At 45.4% G+C, this 19836-nt stretch overlaps 1 protein-coding gene across 1 annotated transcript in view; it reads left to right on the forward strand.

The window, feature by feature from the left end:
• The window catches only part of myo15ab (myosin XVAb), a 110957-nt gene that overhangs the window by 9202 nt on the left and 81919 nt on the right, over positions 1 to 19836 (forward strand). The window contains 10 exon segments of the mRNA XM_034187757.1: positions 7654 to 8047; positions 8327 to 8409; positions 8507 to 8570; positions 8680 to 8789; positions 11660 to 11734; positions 11875 to 11965; positions 12107 to 12112; positions 12195 to 12298; positions 13554 to 13617; positions 16643 to 16756. Coding sequence (XP_034043648.1) covers positions 7654 to 8047; positions 8327 to 8409; positions 8507 to 8570; positions 8680 to 8789; positions 11660 to 11734; positions 11875 to 11965; positions 12107 to 12112; positions 12195 to 12298; positions 13554 to 13617; positions 16643 to 16756 — 1105 coding nt within the window.

A 19836-nucleotide genomic window follows, 5' to 3' on the forward strand; every position in this document is an offset into this window, starting at 1 on the left:
AAAAAGATTATGTTTGGGAAAGTGTAGTGACACGGACCCACAACAGGGGGTGCAAATGAACGGTCAATAGATGAGCCAAAAGGTAACAATTTAATGTTGTGAATGTGCACGACGACTATACAGACAATCTCAGAATATGATAGCAGTCAATACACAAAGGTGACGTGTGGGCAGGCTCGAGGATAGAAGACGTCTGTCCTGAGAAGAGCCGGAACCACACGATTTCCGCCGCCACCGAACCTGGTGAATACTGGAGCCGCCAAGTCCCGAATTCCCAGGTGATCACCGTCCCCGACTGTCGGATCTGGTACTGCTGGTGAGGAGCACAAACAGTGAGATGTGGGTGTGTGCACACCCAGTAACAAAAACAGTCAGAAGGTGGAAAGTCACCTCCACCTCTAATCACACACACGTGCAGCTCCTGTCAACCACTTATCTGGTTGGGGTGTGAAGCGAAGCCGTCGCTGATCACACCAAACGCCAATCCCACAGATAAGGAAACACTTACAGGAAAACGGCTGCAAAGAAGTTCAGACTGTTAGTCAGTGTTTTCAGTTTAGCAGAGAATTACCTTCACAGGTAGATGATATCTCGGCAATGAGGTGGAGATGATGTCCAGGTTTTATGGAGTAGTATGATGAAGTGTAGATGGGTGACAGCTGTCATGAGATAATGAGTGACAGCTGTCACCCCCGGCTGTGTCCGTGGCGGCAGCGTCCTCTCGTGCCTGAAGCCCGCACTTCAGGCAGGGCGCCCTCTGGTGGTGGGCCAGCAGTACCTCCTCTTCTGGCGGCCCACGCAACAGGACTCCCCCCTCAACGGGCGCCCGACCAGGTTTATCCGGGTGTCGGCGGTAGAAATCGGCCAGGAGGGCCAGATCCAGGATGAAGCTCCTCTTCACCCAGGAGCGTTCTTCGGGTCCATACCCCTCCCAGTCCACCAAATACTGGAACCCCCGGCCCATTCAATGGACAACCAGGAGCCGGCGCACTGTCCAAGCCGGCTCCCCGTCAATGATCCAGGCAGGAGGCGGCGCCGGACCGGGAGCACAGAGGGGTGAGGTGAGGTGTGGTTTAATCCGGGAGACATGAAAAACAGGGTGGATCCGCAGTGAAGCCGGGAGCTGGAGCTTCACTGCAGCAGGACTGAGGATTTTGATGATCTTGAATGGTCCAATGAACCTGTTCTATCAGTTTGGGGGAGTCCACCTGCAGGGGAATGTCCTTGGTTGATAACCACACCTCCTGCCCGGGCTGGTATGCAGGGGCCGGGGACCGCCGGCGGTCTGCATGGGCCTTAGCCCTCGTCCGGGCCTTTAACAAGGCAGAACGGGCGGTGCGCCACACCCGACGGCACCTCCGCAGGTGGGCCTGGACCGAGGGTACACCGACCTCTCCCTCCACCACGGGAAACAATGGGGGCTGGTACCCCAGACACACCTCAAATGGGGAGAGGCCGGTGGCAGAAGACACCTGGCCGTTATGTGCATACTCGATCCAGGCCAGATGGTTACTCCAGGCCATCGGGTGCGCGGATGTCACACAGCGGAGGGTCTGCTCCAACTCTTGGTTGGCCCGTTCTGCCTGTCCGTTCGTCTGTGGGTGGTACCCGGACGAGAGGCTCATGGTGGCCCCCAGTTCTCTGCAGAAACTCCTCCAGACTTGAGAGGAAAACTGGGGACCACGATCCGAGACTACGTCAGTTGGTATCCCATGCAGACGGACGACGTGGTGGACCAGGAGGTCTGCTGTCTCCTGGGCCGTTGGGAGCTTTGGGAGGGCCACGAAGTGGGCCGCCTTGGAGAATCGGTCCACTATCGTGAGGATGGTGGTGTTGCCCTGGGACGGCGGGAGGCCCGTGACGAAATCCAGGCCGATATGGGACCAGGGGCGATGAGGCACAGGAAGCGGCTAGAGAAGTCCTTGGGACCTTTTGTGGTCTGCCTTGCCCCTGGCACAGGTGGTGCAGGCCTGGATATACTCCCGGACGTCGGCCTCCATAGACGCCCACCAGAAGCGCTGCCGGACAACTGCCACGGTCCTTCGCACCCCTGGATGACAGGAGAGCTTGGAACCGTGACAGAAATCCAAGACTGCAGCTCTGGCTTCTGGTGGGACGTACATGCGATTCTTCGGACCAGTTCCGGGGTCCGGGCTCCGTGCCAGGGCCTCCCGGACGGTCTTCTCCACGACCCAGGTGAGGGTGGCCACGATAGTGGACTCCGGAATGATGGGCTCCGGTGGATCCGACAGCACAGTTTTGACTTCGTCTTCGTGTACCCGGGACAAGGCATCCGATCTCTGGTTCTTGGTCCCGGGGCGATAGGTGATCCGGAAGTCAAAACGTCCGAAGAACAGTGACCAGCGGGCTTGCCTGGGGTTCAGCCGCTTGGCGGTCCTTATATACTCCAGGTTCCGATGGTCAGTGAAAACCGTGAATGGCACAGACGCTCCCTCCAACAGGTGTCTCCACTCCTCAAGAGCCTCTTTCACCGCAAGGAGTTCTCGATTGCCGACATCATAGTTCCGTTCAGCAGGGGTCAACCTGCGAGAAAAGTAGGCACATGGGTGAAGAACCTTATCGGTCTCCCCGCTCTGCGATAGCACGGCTCCTATCCCTGAGTCAGAGGCATCCACTTCAACCACAAACTGGCGGCTAGGGTCGGGCTGCACCAGAACTGGTGCAGACGAGAACCGGCGTTTCAACTCCTTGAACGCGGCTTCGCACCGATCCGACCAGGTGAAGGGGACTTTTGGAGAGGTCAGGGCTGTCAGGGGGCTAACTACCTGACTGTAGCCCTTAATGAACCTCCTGTAGAAATTTGCAAAGCCGAGGAACTGTTGCAGCTTCCTACGGCTTGTTGGTTGGGGTCAATCTCTCACCGTTGCAACCTTGGCCGGATCAGGGGCAACGGAGTTGGAGGAGATGATGAACCCCAGGAAGGACAAAGAGGTGCGGTGAAACTCACACTTCTCGCCCTTCACAAACAGCCGGTTCTCCAACAACCGCTGCAGGACCTGACGTACATGCTGGACATGAGTCTCAGGATCCGGGGAAAAGATGAGTATGTCATCCAGATACACGAAGACAAATCGGTGCAGGAAGTCCCGCAAGATGTCATTTACCAAAGCTTGGAACGTCGCGGGGGCGTTGGTGAGGCCGAACGGCATGACCAGGTACTCAAAATGACCTAATGGGGTGTTAAATGCCGTCTTCCATTTGTCTCCCTTCCGGATCCGAACCAGGTGATACGCATTCCTAAGGTCCAGTTTGGTGAAAATTTGGGCTCCATGCAGGGGCGTGAACACTGAATCCAACAGGGGTAAAGGGTATTGATTGCGAACCGTTATGTCGTTCAGCCCCCTGTAATCAATGCATGGACGGAGTCCGCCGTCTTTCTTGACCACAAAAAAGAAACCTGCACCCATCGGGGAGGTGGAATTCCAGATCAGCCCAGCAGCTAATGAGTCCCGGATGTAGGTCTTCATTGATTCGCGCTCAGGACGTGAGAGGTTGTACAGCCTGCTGGACGGGTACTCAGCGCCCGGGACCAAATCAATGGCACAATCGTACGGACGGTGCGGGGGAAGGGTGAGCGCCAGATTCTTGCTGAAGACGTCAGCAAGGTCGTGGTACTCAACCGGCACCGCCGTCAGATTGGGAGGCACTTTAACCTCCTCATTAGCATTTACACCGGGAGGAACCGAGGATCCTAAACAATTCCAGTGGCAGGTTTCGCTCCACTGAGTCACAACCCCAGACGGCCAATCAATCCGGGGATTGTGTTTAATCATCCATGGGAAGCCCAAAATCACGCGGGAGGGAGAAGGAGTTACAAAAAACTCAATCTCCTCCCGGTGATTCCCAGACACTACCAGGGTTACAGGTAGTGTCTTGTGTGTGATAAAAGGGAGAAGAGTGCCATCTAGTGCTCGCACCTTCACTGGCGAAGAAAGCGCCACCAGAGGGAGCCCTACCTCCCTTGCCCATCTGCTATCCAGCAGATTCCCTTCTGACCCCGTGTCCACCAGTGCTGGGGCTTGAAGGGTTAAATCCCCGCTCAGGATTTTAACTGGGAGTTGTGTAGACAGATGTGTATGACCCACATGAATGTTTTGACCCCCCCTCAGCCCAGTCTCTAAGGGCTGGCGTTTGTGTTTTGACCGTTTGAGGCAGTCTCTCTGCTGATGCTCACTCGAGCCGCAGACAAAGCACTCCCCACGGACCAGCCTCCTCTGTCTGAATGTGGCCCTGCTCGTGTCCCTAGCACCGTCAGCAGGGGGAGCTGTAGCCACACGGAGCGCTGTGGCTGTGGAGCGTGGGGAAGACGGCTCCCTTTTGGACCCGGGAGGAAGAGGGACGGCTTGTGCCTGACCACGCCCTTAGCCTCGCTCCCGTCGGCATTCTTCTAACCGATTGTCCAACCGTACCAAATCGATAAGCTCAGCCAAATCCCACGGTTCCTCCTTAGCCACCAGGTGCTCCTTCAGGACCGACAACAGTCCGTTTAATGAAGGCGGCGCGGAGCGCAGTCATATTCCAGCCGGACCTTGCAGCCGTGATGCGGAAGTCGACTGCATATTCGGCTGCGCTCCGACGCCCCTGTCTCATTGACAGCAGCACGGTAGACGCGGTTTCGCCTCTGTTAGGGTGATCAAAAACGGTCCTGAGCTCCCTCACAAACCCAGTATAAGTGGTAAGGAGCCATGAACCTTGCTCCCAAAGCGCTGTAGCCCAAGCGCGTGCCTCACCCCGAAGCAAATTAATCACATAAGCCACCTTGCTGGAGTTGTGCAAAGACGAGCGAACACTGCATAAGAAAGTCAGCGCACGTCTCCACACAACCTCCATACGGCTCTGGGGGGCTTATGTATGCTTCAGGGGATGGTGGGGGGGGTCGTTGAATGACCAGTGGAACGTCTGTATTCGGCACCGGGTCGGCAGGAGGAGGAGCTGCAGCAGCGCCCTGAGCGCGCGCTTCCACCTGCGCAGTGAGAGCCTCCATCCTGCGATTAAGGATGACGTTTTGCTCGGTCATCAGGTCCATCCGAGCGGTAAAGGCGGTGAGGATATGCTGCAACTGACCAATCATGCCTCCAGCCGACGCCTGTGCACCCTGCTCTTCCATTGGCTGTCCAACAGATGGTTGACGCCCCTCGGGATCCATGACAGTGGCCGAGATATATATAGATAGTGACACGGACCCACAACAGGGGGCGCAAATGAACGGTCAATAGATGAGCCAAAAGGTAACATTTTAATGTTGTGAATGTGCACAACGACTATACAGACAATCTCAGAATATGATAGCAGTCAATACACAAAGGTGACGTGTGGGCAGGCTCGAGGATAGAAGACGTCTGTCCTGAGAAGAGCCGGAGCCACACGATTTCCGCCGCCACCGAACCTGGTGAATACTGGAGCCGCCAAGTCCCGAATTCCCAGGTGATCACCGTCCCCGACTGTCGGATCTGGTACTGCTGGTGAGGAGCACAAACAGTGAGATGTGGGTGTGTGCACACCCAGTAACAAAAACAGTCAGAAGGTGGAAAGTCACCTCCACCTCTAATCACACACTCGTGCAGCTCCTGTCAACCACTTATCTGGTTGGGGTGTGAAGCGAAGCCGTCGCTGATCACACCAAACGCCAATCCCACAGATAAGGAAACACTTACAGGAAAACGGCTGCAAAGAAGTTCAGACTGTTAGTCAGTGTTTTCAGTTTAGCAGAGAATTACCTTCACAGGTAGATGATATCTCGGCAATGAGGTGGAGATGACGTCCGGGTTTTATGGAGTAGTATGATGAAGTGTAGATGGGTGACAGCTGTCATGAGATAATGAGTGACAGCTGTCACCCCCGGCTGTGTCCGTGGCGGCAGCGCCCTCTCGTGCCTGAAGCCCGCACTTCAGGCAGGACGCCCTCTGGTGGTGGGCCAGCAGTACCTCCTCTTCTGGCGGCCCACACAACAGATTAAGCAAGACTAGATTATTATTTGCTGCTTGTCTATCCATGCTCTGTCACTTTCAACTATGTTATGCACACACACACACACACACACACACTCATCTCCAACTGCTTAGTCCAATTAAGGGTCACGTGGGGTTGGAGCCTATCCCAGCAGTCATAGAGCATGATGCGGGGTACACACTGGATAGGATGCCAGTCTGTCATAGGGCCACATATAGACAAACAAACACATTCACACCCACACACACACACCTACAGACTATTTAAAGTTTCCAATCCACCTAACCTGCGTGTCTTTGGGTGTGGGAGCATCCGGAGAGAACCCACGCAAACACGGGGAGAACATGCAAACTCCACACAGAAAGGTCACAGGTGGGAATCAAGCCCATGACCTTCTCGCTGTGAGGCAACAGTGTTAACCACTAATCCACCGTGCTGCCTATGTTATGCCATAAAGGCTAAAATGCCTTAAAAATTTTAAGCAACAAAATGTAACACAAATGCACTAATACTGAAACCAACAAACACATAGTCTGTTAAAGTAGGAGCGCACAAAGAAATATTGGATTTGATCTAACCCCCTATTTCTGAAATCTAAGAAAAATGAAATTACCCTGTGCCAACAAAGACCTGGCTGTGATATTTCACACAACCTTCTTGTTTGACTTTAAATATCAAAACTTCAGAGATGAGATGAGATTTATTGTCATTTTCAGTACACGAGTGCAACAACAACAAAATTATGTTTACACTCCAGTTACCTCAGACAAGATACAGCAATTAATCCACAATTATTACTTGTTTACCATAATAATGGCACACATCAGAATTAAAGACAACACATATACATTTGACATTATTTATGTGCACTAAACTTGAAGCAGTTCGTCATCCGAATTGAGGCAAAGTGGGTGAAGGCTGCAGCAGGAGAAGCCCGCGCCACCCAGCTTGGGGAGTTGAAGGCTGCAGCAGTAAAAACTGAGGAGGGAGGAAGCCGGGGTGAGGGGAGTGGAGAGACACGGGGGTGGTAATAGAGATGGAGGGAGTTTATTACTAAACTTGTAGCTGTTATGTCTGCCTGATGCACAGATTGGTGTTTGACCACGTTGGTGGCTAAATATTTAGTCATGTTCACGTAGAAGTGAAGTACCATCTGTAATTTCAGCGCCAATAGACATGCAAAAAAATTATATACATGCCATGTCTTGGCTCTATACCTGATGTTATGTAAGTCATGATAGACGTTGAGAAAAGGAATTGTGTTAGATATTGGTGCCGAGGTGACCAATGACTCATATGATGAGGTGACAGAAAACATAACCCTGACTGTCCAAAGTATGTGGAAAATTCTCTCACAATGTTTATATCTTGAGAACATGTCAAGTGAATCAATTACTGGATAAGGCCATTTTTCTCTCACCACACCAACTTGACTCTGTGTGTATGAAATTATGTGGGATACTCCATCACAAAACACCTCGGCCTGTTGACCTCATCAATTCCATAAGCTTGTCCCAGCTGTCTCTTGACCTAATAATAGCTGCCCTCTTCTATTGGTTAGTGGATGAAGTTAATTTATTCAGACAAGATATGTGTAAAAGGCTGAGCGCACACATCATATTTTTTGTTAATATTTTCTAATTCTTAGATCATCATCTGACAAAATGTATTCTTTTTCTGCAGACTGCCAGATGGTTCTCTGCTCACACGTCGATTCCACAACCCTAGTCTGTCTGATGCAGTCCAGAATCAGCAGCTTCGATATGCCTCATACCGGGTGCCAACAGCACTGTATGGTGAAGATGGCCGCTATGCTCCGGCGCCTCCATATGGGCCACACTCGGGCCACTGGGCCAAGAATGCCCGAGCAGGAGGGGATGGAGGGGAAGACGTGTGGGCAGCTGAGAGGGTTTTGCCACATGGCACACTTCAGAACCTGTCAAAGTGGTCAATGTACCGAGATGATGGGGTGTTGGAAGGCTACTTGCCCACGGCATTGAATGTACGTGGGCAAGTTAAGGATACAGAATGGACTCCAGACAGAGAGCAAATACCTGGTCAACGCTGGTATGACAAGGTAGCTAAACCTCATGAAGTAACATCTTCATTCATGGTTTTTAGTGACAGTATGTGCCAGTGTTTAAGATGACTTGGACAGGAAAAGATTGAAATATGCTGTTGATTACTTGTGTCAATTTTAAACAGGGTAGAAGTTGGTTAACTTGGTACATTTTTTTTTTTTAACATGACATTTATAACCGAATATGAGACTGTCATCTGCGAATTATCCAGTTGCTCCAGCGGTGACAATGTTCATATTCAAGTTAATCATGTATCACTTATTTTGTGTGTTCAGATCTATTCCATCCTGAGCATGCCCACAACAAGCCACAGGGTGAAACGCTGGGCAGAGGGAATGGAAGATATGACACAGCTGCCGTAAGCACATCCTAGAACTAATAATCAGTCACAAGTCATTCTTGCACTTCAGACAATTAAAACCCATTAAAAGCACACCTCCTTTTGATCATTTCAGGGAGCTGAATGAGACCACTGTTCTGATGAACTTGAAAAAGCGCTACGATCAAGAACTCCTATACGTATGCTTACACGCTGTATTTAGACTTGATAATATGCCACCAAATAATAAGGTTGCAGTTAACTGTGTCCAGTCATGTATTGTCCAGTTGTTGTTTGTTTTCTACACAGACCTACATTGGCAGCATCCTTGTGTCTGTAAATCCCTACAAGTTGCTCAACATTTATGGCACAGACGTGGTACTACAATATGAAAGTCGCAGCCTGAGTGACAACCCTCCGTAAGAACTAAGAGTGCTTATGTGTTGTTCTGTTTTGTTGAGATTCTCTTTACTCATATGTTATTAGCATTTTTTTTTAAGTGAGATTTCTTTGTTATTTGAATGTCAGTGTGATTGTTTTTTTAACTGTTTCATATCTGTGGATACTGTTTGTTGTTGTTGTTTTTTTATTGCCACAGTTTGTTTTTGTGTGAACTAGTAGGTAATTTTACACAGTAATGTTATAGCAATCTAACGTTTGACCCCACTGACTTTGACCTTCCTCAAAATAACTGACCTCTGACTGACCTTGCCAGGGCAATTCTAGGCTTAGTCTAAGTATGTGCTATGTTTGACCCTAATCAGGTTTAAAACCAAATTCCTTCACCTTAACGTTTGCCAAAAATATTTCTTTGATATAGCAATCTTGGGGACAACCTTTTTTTACACTTCAAGTTTGGTAGAAATGAGTAAAAGGACCTATGATTTTGACCTTGAACCCCTTGACCTTTGTTTAAACAAACACTTTAAGGGCAAACCTGGGGTTAACTGTTATAAACATGTTACGTTTTGTGGAAATTGGCCAAAAGACCCGGTTGGAGTAGGAGAACAAACAAATAAACCAAAATTTTCAATTTTAACCCCAGTGACATTTACCTTAAGGGCAATTGTGAGGTCAACCTTCACGTTGGAGTGGTCAAACAAACAAGCAAATTATAGTATGATGAAACAAAAAAAAGCTATACGTCATTTTAAAATGTTCTGTATTTGTTATTGCACTTAAAATGTAGGTGGCACCATATTTAATGTTTTGTGTTTTTTTTGAGTATCCATCCATCCATCCATCCATTTTCTTCCGCTTTATCCGGAGTCGGGTCGCGGGGGCAGCAGCTCAAGCAAAGCCGCCCAGACCTCCCGATCCACACAGACCTCCCCCAGCTCCTCTGGGGGAACCCCAAGGCGTTCCCAAGCCAGCCAAGAGATGTGGTCCCTCCAGCGTGTCCTGGGTCTTCCCCGGGGCCTCCTCCCAATGGGACGTGCCCGGAACACCTCTCCAGCGAGGCGTCCAGGGGGCATCCGGAAAAGATGCCCGAGCCACCTCAACTGACTCCTTTCAACATGGAGGAGCAGCGGCTTGACTCCGAGCTCCTCCCGAGTGACCAAGCTCCTTTTTTTGTACTTAAAACTAAAATTAGTCTTAAGTACTTTTTTTAAGTACTTAAGACTAAAATTCAACAACAGTTTGAAATTAATGCTTTCCTGATGTGCTGTTATTGAATAGATACATATTTGGATTTTGAACTGCATTCCACTAAAAACCAGGAACTTCCGAGTGATTACCGACATTGGAGAAGAAGGAGGAAGTGATCACAGCAGGAGAACCATTTACTTAATAGTCCAATTCATTTATGGATTAATTTATGGATTTTTGCAGGCTACTGACAGCTCCGTTTCCACAGAGTGGTTTGGATCAGTGCTGCACATTTATTTCCATGTCAGAATGGTTAATTCTGGTGGCAGAATCCTTTTGATTGGCAGGTGGAACACTTATATTGACGATGCACATGCACGGTGTCGTGTGGATTTTCCACACCACACAGAGGCAAAACGGAGTATTTACACATTATTTTATTTTATTGTTTTGTGGATCATGGGATAATTTCATCGCGTGCAGACTAAGACATTATGAACAGTTGAGGGGCTGCAAATTCATTCAGCTTGCGGCGCAAAGCGGCTTGTGGTGGAACAAGAGGAGCATCCGTTGACAGCAGCAGAGACTCGACCCAGCACCCACAGACACCAAAATCAACGGATTACACCTGTCACCAGATTGATACAGCAGAGACTCGAACCAGCTGCAGGACACCAACTACCATTGTCACAATTTTCAGACGTCGTTTTCCAAATGTGGCTACGTTACATGCTACATGTTATGCTACTAACGTACAGTGCACTAACTGTATTCAAGAAAGAAACAATATTTATTTTAAAAATAGCTGATATTTTCAGTCCCTCATGTCATTTTTCAGATTTGAAATGTACGTACCTGTTTCTAAGAAAAATCCACACTTCCTCATCACTTTTTTTCCTGATGTCAGATAGTAAAACAAACTATTTTTATTGTTCAGTATTTTTTAAAACATCAACATTTCATCATTTGTAGTGATTATTTGTGCACATTTTTTGGTGTCACCTACACTTTAAGTCACAATTATTTGTGTTGCCTAACACTGCAGAGATTGGAAATCTAACATTTAAAAATTTAACAACACAAATTACAGTACAATGAACGTAATGGGAAATGCAGTGACATTCTGCACTGAGCTTGGAATTAAAGGACTTAATCGAAACAAATGGGTTTTATTTTACCAGCAGATTATCCCCAAGAACCACACATGGTTTGAAAAAGATCTGTAACCTGACAACTTCTTTTTGAGAGTGTAGTGCTGTATTTAGGATAAAGTGCACATGATTGTAAAAGGTCGGTCAAATAAGTAGGCGTATGAGTTAAAAGGAACAAGCAGTTACTGGAGTAATGCCAGTACTGGAGAAAATAAAATAACAAAATCACAATTTGCAGCTTTGCAGCGGGATTGTCTTGAAGGCTTTATAGTTGTAAGATCACAGTGGACGTGAAATCCACACCAACACTTGCAACATCAGACTGTGTGTGATTATACTATGGCTGAACTACAACTGCCTACATGTGTTGTGCGTAGTGCTCTGTGACGCAGTACAGCGGTAAGTAGAGGCATAAATGTCAACACGCTCAAGTGTTAGAAAGAGGTTTGTGTTACGCAGCTGTTGGTTTGTTCCCTAGAAGAGACGCAACCACTTTATACCCACAAACATTATGTATTCCATATGAATGTGATGTTCATGTTTTGCAGTCATATTTTTGCCATTGCTAATCTCTCGTATACCACCATGATGGATGCCAAAAAGGACCAGTGTATTGTTATCAGGTAAAATTCATTTTGATTGGGAACTTCTTACACCTTGAATTCTTATCCAAAATGTTCAACGGTACAAGATCTTTATCAGTGGCAGTGCAGGTTTAGGGCTGTAACAGTGAGCCCAAGCTGAAAGTTCGCTTTTGTTACAGCGGAGAAAGTGGATCAGGAAAGACTGAAGCTACAAAACTGATCCTGCGCTACCTGACGGCCATACATCACAAACGCAACGTCTCACAACAGGTATTGTCTTATATCTTATTTAGCAACAGGTGCGCCCCTGTTGCACACTCTGAAGAACACATGCTAGTATTTGTTGTTAAACTATTGATGCTTGCTTTTGTATCTCTTTTCTATTCTTCATCTCAACCACTTCCCACCCAGATAGAGGTAAAGGCATTTTTATTTTAAAAACAATCCCTTTTTCTTTTTGGAAAAAAATTGTCATAGCATTTCTGTGATGTTTGATCAGATTCTAGAGGCCACACCCCTGTTGGAATCTTTTGGGAATGCCAAAACGGTGCGAAATGACAACTCATCACGCTTTGGCAAATTCACCCAGGTCTACATGCAGGAGTGAGTAATAATTAAATTATGATTATAACATCAGTTAATATGACCAGCAATTTCAGAAGGTCAGCTTGTTTGTGTACAAAGAAATAAGAAGACTTTTCATTTACAGGTGATGTAATAAAATCCTGTTGCTTAGATCTTCAATTTTTATACCAGTCTTGTTATCGGTACATTAAATATTTGTTTTAGTATCAATATAATCACACATATGGTAAAGCTATTGTTTGCTCCTGTATCTGTTTGTTTGTTTGTTTGTTTGTTTGTTTTTTACTTATTTATAAGAAACTTTATAAACCTATTTTTTACAATGTTAGGTCTGATGTAAAAAAAAACTGGGGAAGACCTTTTTTTTTCAAATAATTGTAAAAACATGTAGGGGATGTAAAAACAAAGCCTTTAATTAATTAATTTATTTATTTGCTACAAGTTTTGATTTTTTTTTTTTTTTTTTTTATGAATCTATTCTGGGAATAGAGTCTATAAAATGCTTGGCAAATCAAAGTTTTTGTCTTGCTGTTATTATTCTGCCTACCAAGAAAGGTGGAACAAGAAAGGTGGAACGTGGTCACACTTTCATGATGCACTATTTTTTTATAAACATTGGATATTCAGTATCTTTTTATGGTTTAGATTTTTTTATACATTTCGATATTGTATGCATGCAAACTGTGGAAATATATAGAAATTACAAAGAAATTGAGGAGGATTAGCAAAAAGAGATAGTCACAGGAATTTCTTTTTTTTTAAATGTTTTTATTATTATTTTGCAATGTGGCTTTGGGTGTTTTGTTAAAGAATATTTATATTTTGTTAAGGTGACTGTGGCTGACTGTTTTTGTGGTTTTACAGAAATGATGTCATTGTGAAAATAAGTCATCTGACAATCAGTTTTGTTTATCTGTGGAATGGCTATAGTTCCTGTGACAACCATAAGCACTTGTACAGCTAAGAAGTGGCCTGTACGCTAACTTTGTGAACTCACACACATTCTCACTGCTAGTTGTTCAGTATTCTGATGTTCTCCAGTGACAGTTCGATGGGTAGTTGATCTGCTCTGACTGTGATAGACAAGATCCTGCTACATTACACATGCATGACCTGTTACTTAACTCAAGCTTAGTGTGTGTGTGTGTGTGTGTGTGTGTGTGTGTGTGTGTGTGTGTGTGTGTGTGTGTGTGTGTGTGTGTGTGTGTGTGTGTGTGTGTGTGTGTGTGTGTGTGTGTGTGTGTGTGTGTGTGTGTGTGCGTGCCATTGACAGGGGTGTAATCAGCGGTGCCATAACGTCTCAGTACCTGTTGGAGAAGTCTCGCATTGTCTTTCAGGTAAAAAAAACCACAAGCACACACACCAAGATCAGCCAGCTTCTCATTACAACTGAGTCATTCTGAGAAAGAGGACATTCTAGAGACAGCACGAGAGGCGTCGCACATATTCCGGTCTGTCATTTTGTTCAGGCCAGACTCTCCTTCCATCCTTTTATATTGTTGTCTTTCTAAGACAATCATCCATAACTACAAGTGATCTAATCATGAAATATTGACCAGAATATCAATATACAGTAGGGTTCATAATTATTTGGACAATGGCAGTTTTTGTGTTTTCACCTCTGTACACCACCATCACAACAGGAGTCTCTATGGACTATGATGTATGTAGATGACATTGTGATCTGTACTCAAAGTAGCGAGCAGGTTGAGCCTAGTCTGGAGAGGTGGAGATATGCTCTGGGGAGAAGGGGAATGAAAGTCAGTAGGAACAAGACTGGGTACATATGCCTGAATGAGAGGGAACCCAGTGGAATAGTGTGGTTACAAGGAGTAGAAGTGGTGAAAGTAAATGAGTTTGAAAGTAGATGAGATTAAATACTTGGGGTCAACTGTCCAAAGTAATGGAGAGTGTGGTAGAGAGGTGAAGAAGAGAGTGCAGGCATGGTGGAGTGGGTGGAGAAAGGTGGCAGGAGTTATTAGTGATCGAACAATACCTGCAAGAGTGAAGGGGAAAGTTTACAAGACAGTAGTGAGACCAACTATGTTGTATGGCTTAGAGATGGTGGCACTAACATAAAGACAGGAGACAGATCTGGAGGTGGCAGAGCTGAAGATCTTATGATTCCCTTTGGGTGTGATGAGGGTGGACAGGATTAGGAAGGAGCATATCAGAGGGACAGCTCAGGTGGGGTGGTTTGGAGACAAAGTCAGAAAGGTGAGATTGAGATAGTGTGGACATGTGCAGAGGAGGATCCCAAGGTATATAGGGAGAAGGATGCTGAGGATGGAGCCACCAGGCAGGAATTGAAGAGGGATGCCAAAGAGGAGGTTTATGGTTGTAGTGAGGGAGGACATGCAGGTTGTTGGGGAGTTGAGGACAGGGTGAGTTGAAAAGGATTGATCTGAGGTAGCGACTTCTAATGGGAGCAGCTGAAAGAAGAAGAAGAGGACACTACCATCACAACAGTTGAAATGAACCAAACATGCTTGCAGTGTCAGCATTCAGTTTTATTTCAAGAAGTTTAACAAAATTATTGCTTTATCCATTTGGACGTTGCAGCCATATCTACTAATATAAGCAACAGGTTGTCATCCCATAGCAGCCTGTATTCAAGGTTCTTAAAATGAAGCAATATCTCTATCTGGTGGACATTTAGCATTAATCCAGGTACAACATAATTTTGCCAAGAGCTCCACTATATACATATTTACACACAGCCCCTGCATTTTCCAGAGACCATACGTAATTGAACAACTAAACATAACTCTGAATGTAAGGATCATGCTTTTACAGCCAGTTTTCTGAAGACAAGTCAGGGAATGGATACATGAACATTTCCAAGTCATTGAGTATGTCTTGGACTTGATTAACATCAATCATTATGAAACACAAACATTATGGTACTGTATGGTAAATCTGTCTTAAGGAGGCAGTACCCAATGAGGGAAGCCACCAAGGCATCCATGACAACTCTGATGGAGTTAGAGACTTATGTAGCTCTGATTGGAGAAACTGTGCACAGTACAAACTGTGGCATCACCAGTTTATGGAGCTTCATAGTGGAGTGGAGCAGATACAGATTTTCAAACAAGAAAACAGATCAAAGCAAGGCTTGAGGCTCTCATGTGCCTTCTGGTAAGCTGTAGTTGTATTTTCATGTTTTTTTTTCCTCTATAATCTTCTTAAAGCTTCACTATAAAGCATCACAGGCACAGTTGCTACAATCACAGTCAGAGAAGCCTATCGCTCCTTCAGAAAATGAACCTTTTTTGAAATTATCTTTTTATTTGGAGAGGCAAATATCCATCACTTAAGTCACTCATTGATGAAAAGAAACACTTTGCATTTGATGTTCCGTGGTTTCGTTAGATGCCAATAATCTTGTGTGTAGATTGTCTGCCTGCCAATGCTCCAGAAACTGAATGCACTCAACAGGAGCGTGCAGCCAGGAGCCACACTCTGTGGGTTATAAAAGATGTGATGCAAAACCGACCTTTCTGTGATGAGATGGTGGAAATCTATTTTTGCCAAGCAAGAAAACCATATTTCTTGAGGTATCCTGCTTCAGTACAGGAATTGTGACTCATAAAAACAGATTAATTGCTTTGTAATCAGGTGAAATATGCTGATGCAGGCAAAAAAAAAAACAAAAAAAAAACAGCCCTGATGGACTCAGTATTCAGTAATCAGAGGTAAATTACCTGATTAAGGTTGTTCAATTAATTCTTTAGTAATGATAAATACACAAGACTGACTCACTAAAATAACTGTGCAGTCATTTTTACTGGAGGCCAAAATGTGGCCAACGGGTACTGCGAAGGCTTTGCGTTTGTCCGTCCATCCGTCTGTCTGTGCTCAGCATAAGTCCAGTCCCATTACTACCAGGGTCTTTAAATTCACAGGGAACATTCTTGGGACACAGACCTTGGACAAGTTCAAAGATGGCTAACCTTGACCTATTCTAAGGGGTCAAAAGGTCACACTCTTTCAACACACTCTTGCACTGATCACACGCTCATATGGCTGAGGGTATGTTCACATTGCATTAGATTTAGATAGAGAGCCGTGGGCACAAATGAATGAAATGGCGTGCTGTGCAATACGTTTTTGGCACTCAAGTCATTTTTTGGTGTGAATCTTGAAGTCGTGCTCACACTGCGTGCAGACCATGACCTAAAGTGTACTACTGTGGATGGAGTCGCCCCACTTGCATCAGAACAAATTTAGCACACCTGGAGTCAGGTGGTTCAAAATCTCAAGCACACTTGCTTCCCACAGGCATGCTACATTTCTACCTAGTTGCGTGATCATGACTATAAATACAATGTGATGGTTGACGTATGTGTGTCTTCAATACAGGCCAAATCTGAGAGGAACTATCACATCTTCTATGAGATGCTGGCAGGTCTTCCTCCTAATGAGAAACACTCACTGTATCTGCAGGAAGCTGAAACTTACTACTATCTAAATCAGGTGATCACATACATAATCTTGAATACACCACAGATATTGTGTGATTACGATCATTAATTCTGTAGTTTAAAAAAAAAACTTCTTTTTTTTTTCTGTAAAACCTCTTCAACATTATGACTTACAGTCAAGAAAATATTTTGAGTTTAACTGAATGGAAAGTATCAAATTTATTTGCATGTCGCCAACCGAACGGTCCACCCTAAAAATCAGTCCACTTTTTATATCTGCCCATGCGTCATGAGCCGCAGTTCATGGATTAAAACCTCATTTCTGGTTCAAACTGTACTCAAGTCATCATCTATCTCAGCGACAGATATCTGAAGCTTTTGTACAACAATCATTTCCACATGTATTCAGCATTATTTCATCAGAAAAGGCGGCGTTTGTGATCAGAGCAAAGCGGCTAAATGAGCTGCTAGCTGATGCGTTCACTGCCATTTCAAAGTGTCACGGAATTTCGCTGAGTTTCCACTTAAAACTGACTTTAGAATGATTTAAGAGATTCTACCTTCATCATCTGATGGTTAATAATCACATTAATAAATTTGATCACTTCAGGTGAAGAGACTCTGTCTTAGATGAGCGACAGAGCTCCGAAATGACGCATGCGCAGATGCAAAAGGTGGACCTGATGTTTATGGGCGGACCATTCGGTGTGCGACACCGGCAACCACACAGATAGACAACTGACTTAAAGGTAGATATTTATGTGGTACAGTCAGGTGAAATCTGGGTGTCCTCTTGGCCTTCTTCAGCTGAGGCAGCTGTGTGCTGGTCCATGCTCAGGAAACGGCACCACGTGGCTAAAATTTCTTAGCAAATGCTTGTCTTATTGGGGTCAAAGGTCAAGGTCATATGCTTATGAACTTTGAAGTTGGTATTACTGTTTTATATTTTATATGTGTCATCACTGGCCTGACTAAGTAAACAGTACATGGGCGATATATCTCCATGCAAAGGCATCACAATCCAGCCCCTTGTCCATTTTGTGACACCTGGGTACTGAATCAAGTAAGGGATTGCCTGTTGGGGACCATGTGTGCCCCATGGTCGCGACAGTAAGAATGAAGGCCCAATAGGGACCCTGAACACGAGATGCCTAATGGGGCTCTGATGAAACAAGAACTGCTCAGCAGCAGATCAGGTGGAGGAGGTGATGGCTTCTAACCCAAATGCTGTGAAGGGATTGCCACGGCGATTTCTATGAAAGTTTAGATCAAAGGTCAAGGTCTGAAGATTGCAAAAGTCATAACTTACCATGTACTGCATGTGTAGAATTTGCCAGACCAGTGGCGGCTGGCCCACAGGGGGCGCTCGGGCGCTGCCCTCCTAGATGTGGAGAGGAAAAGTCTTAATATATATTTAAAAAGTATTATCAATGTCAGTTTTACTTAATAGTATGTGCCTACATGTAATATGAATGATTAAAACAACACTTCCTCCAACTGACTCTCATTCAACAGTGCATTTCCACCGACAGAAGCAGAGAACGTATCATTCCTCGTCGTGGGCGGTCATTCAAGCGCCCTTGAAGTGCAGCGAAATAACCAATTGTATGTAGTTGCTAGGGAAAATTAATAAATATTTGGCAAATCAACATTGCCAAAAATTAATGGCTTTGGGGCGCCGTAATTTTAGCCCTTGCTACAAAAATGCGGGAACGTTAGATTACAGTCAGTGATACACGTGACGCTGCAGCTGCTGTCAGTCAGTCAGGAAGAGATGATGGTGACGACGACGTTTGAGTTATATTTATTTATTTTTATTTTGTCTCCGTGTGTTTTGCTGGAGTAAGTTGAAGAACTCTTCGGAGGTTTAAAACGGGACAAAACTAATCAAATCAATGACACCAAAGTTTGGCGGGGATCCTTTTGGAGGCGCATGGAGGTGCGCACATCAGATCTTTCTCGTGGTTTAATAATTGCACATCCCGGTTGGAGGAGAGTCGTTTGTCTGACTCGTTATAAACCGTGTCAGGCTTCATTCACACTGTCACGGAGGCTGCTGATCTGCGCGGGTGGAAAGGAGCGCGTCCACCTCTTCAGGTGAGCTGACGAGCTGCTCGGATTTATTCCCGAATGTTGCTCCTGGTGTGGAAACGAGGGTGAAAACTTAAGATAAAACGAATGAGTGATGTTTTTTTGTTTGTTTTAGGGGGTCAAAGCTGTGATCTTTTTTGGGACAGTGGACCAGTTATAACGGTAATAGGGGAGGCCGGGGCTGTTTGTAACAGTGTTCAAAGCTGCAGCCATGCTGGTATTTTGATTTCACTTTACACGTTATGAGGATCATTTCACAGAAGTGAAATATTCTTTGGAGTATTCTACACTCTAAAACAAATTATTTGCTCAGTTTAAAAACAAAACAAAACAAAACCCTAAAATAGCAATTTGCATGTTTTTTAAAGAAATTCTAACTCAGCCACTGAGTTCACACAAGACACTTATAGTAAGACAAACCCAAGTTTAGCAATGCATTTAATTAAGTGGTTTTGTATACTTAATTTGCTTTGTCCTCTACACTGTTAATTAATTTTAACCAATTTAATTTAAGGTTTTGGTGTTATTAGTTCGTCAAATTATTTAATTTAAGTTTTTCAAGCTTCTTTAGTTTGCCTCCATTCCACTCAGTAATGTTCATGCAAAATATTAGCTTAATTTTCTCTCGCTCTCTCTCACACACACAAACACACACACACACACACACTCTCTCTCTCTCTCTCTCTCTCTCTCTCTCTCTCTCACACACACACACACACACACTCTTACTGTCACACACACACACTCTCTCTCTCTCTCTCACACACACTCTCTCTCACACTCTCTCTCTCACACACACACTCTCTCTCTCACACACACACACACTCTCTCTCTCTCACACACTCTCTCTCTCACTCTCTCACACTCTCACTGTCACACACACACACTCTCTCTCTCTCACACACACTCTCTCTCTCACACACACACACACTCTCTCTCTCTCACACACACACTCTCTCACACACACTCTCTCTCTCTCACTCTCTCACACTCTCTCACACTCTCACTGTCACACAAACACTCTCTCTCTCTCACTCTCTC

Source organism: Thalassophryne amazonica, chromosome 15 (genome assembly GCF_902500255.1).
Source record: "Thalassophryne amazonica chromosome 15, fThaAma1.1, whole genome shotgun sequence".
NCBI classification, from domain to species: domain Eukaryota; kingdom Metazoa; phylum Chordata; class Actinopteri; order Batrachoidiformes; family Batrachoididae; genus Thalassophryne; species Thalassophryne amazonica.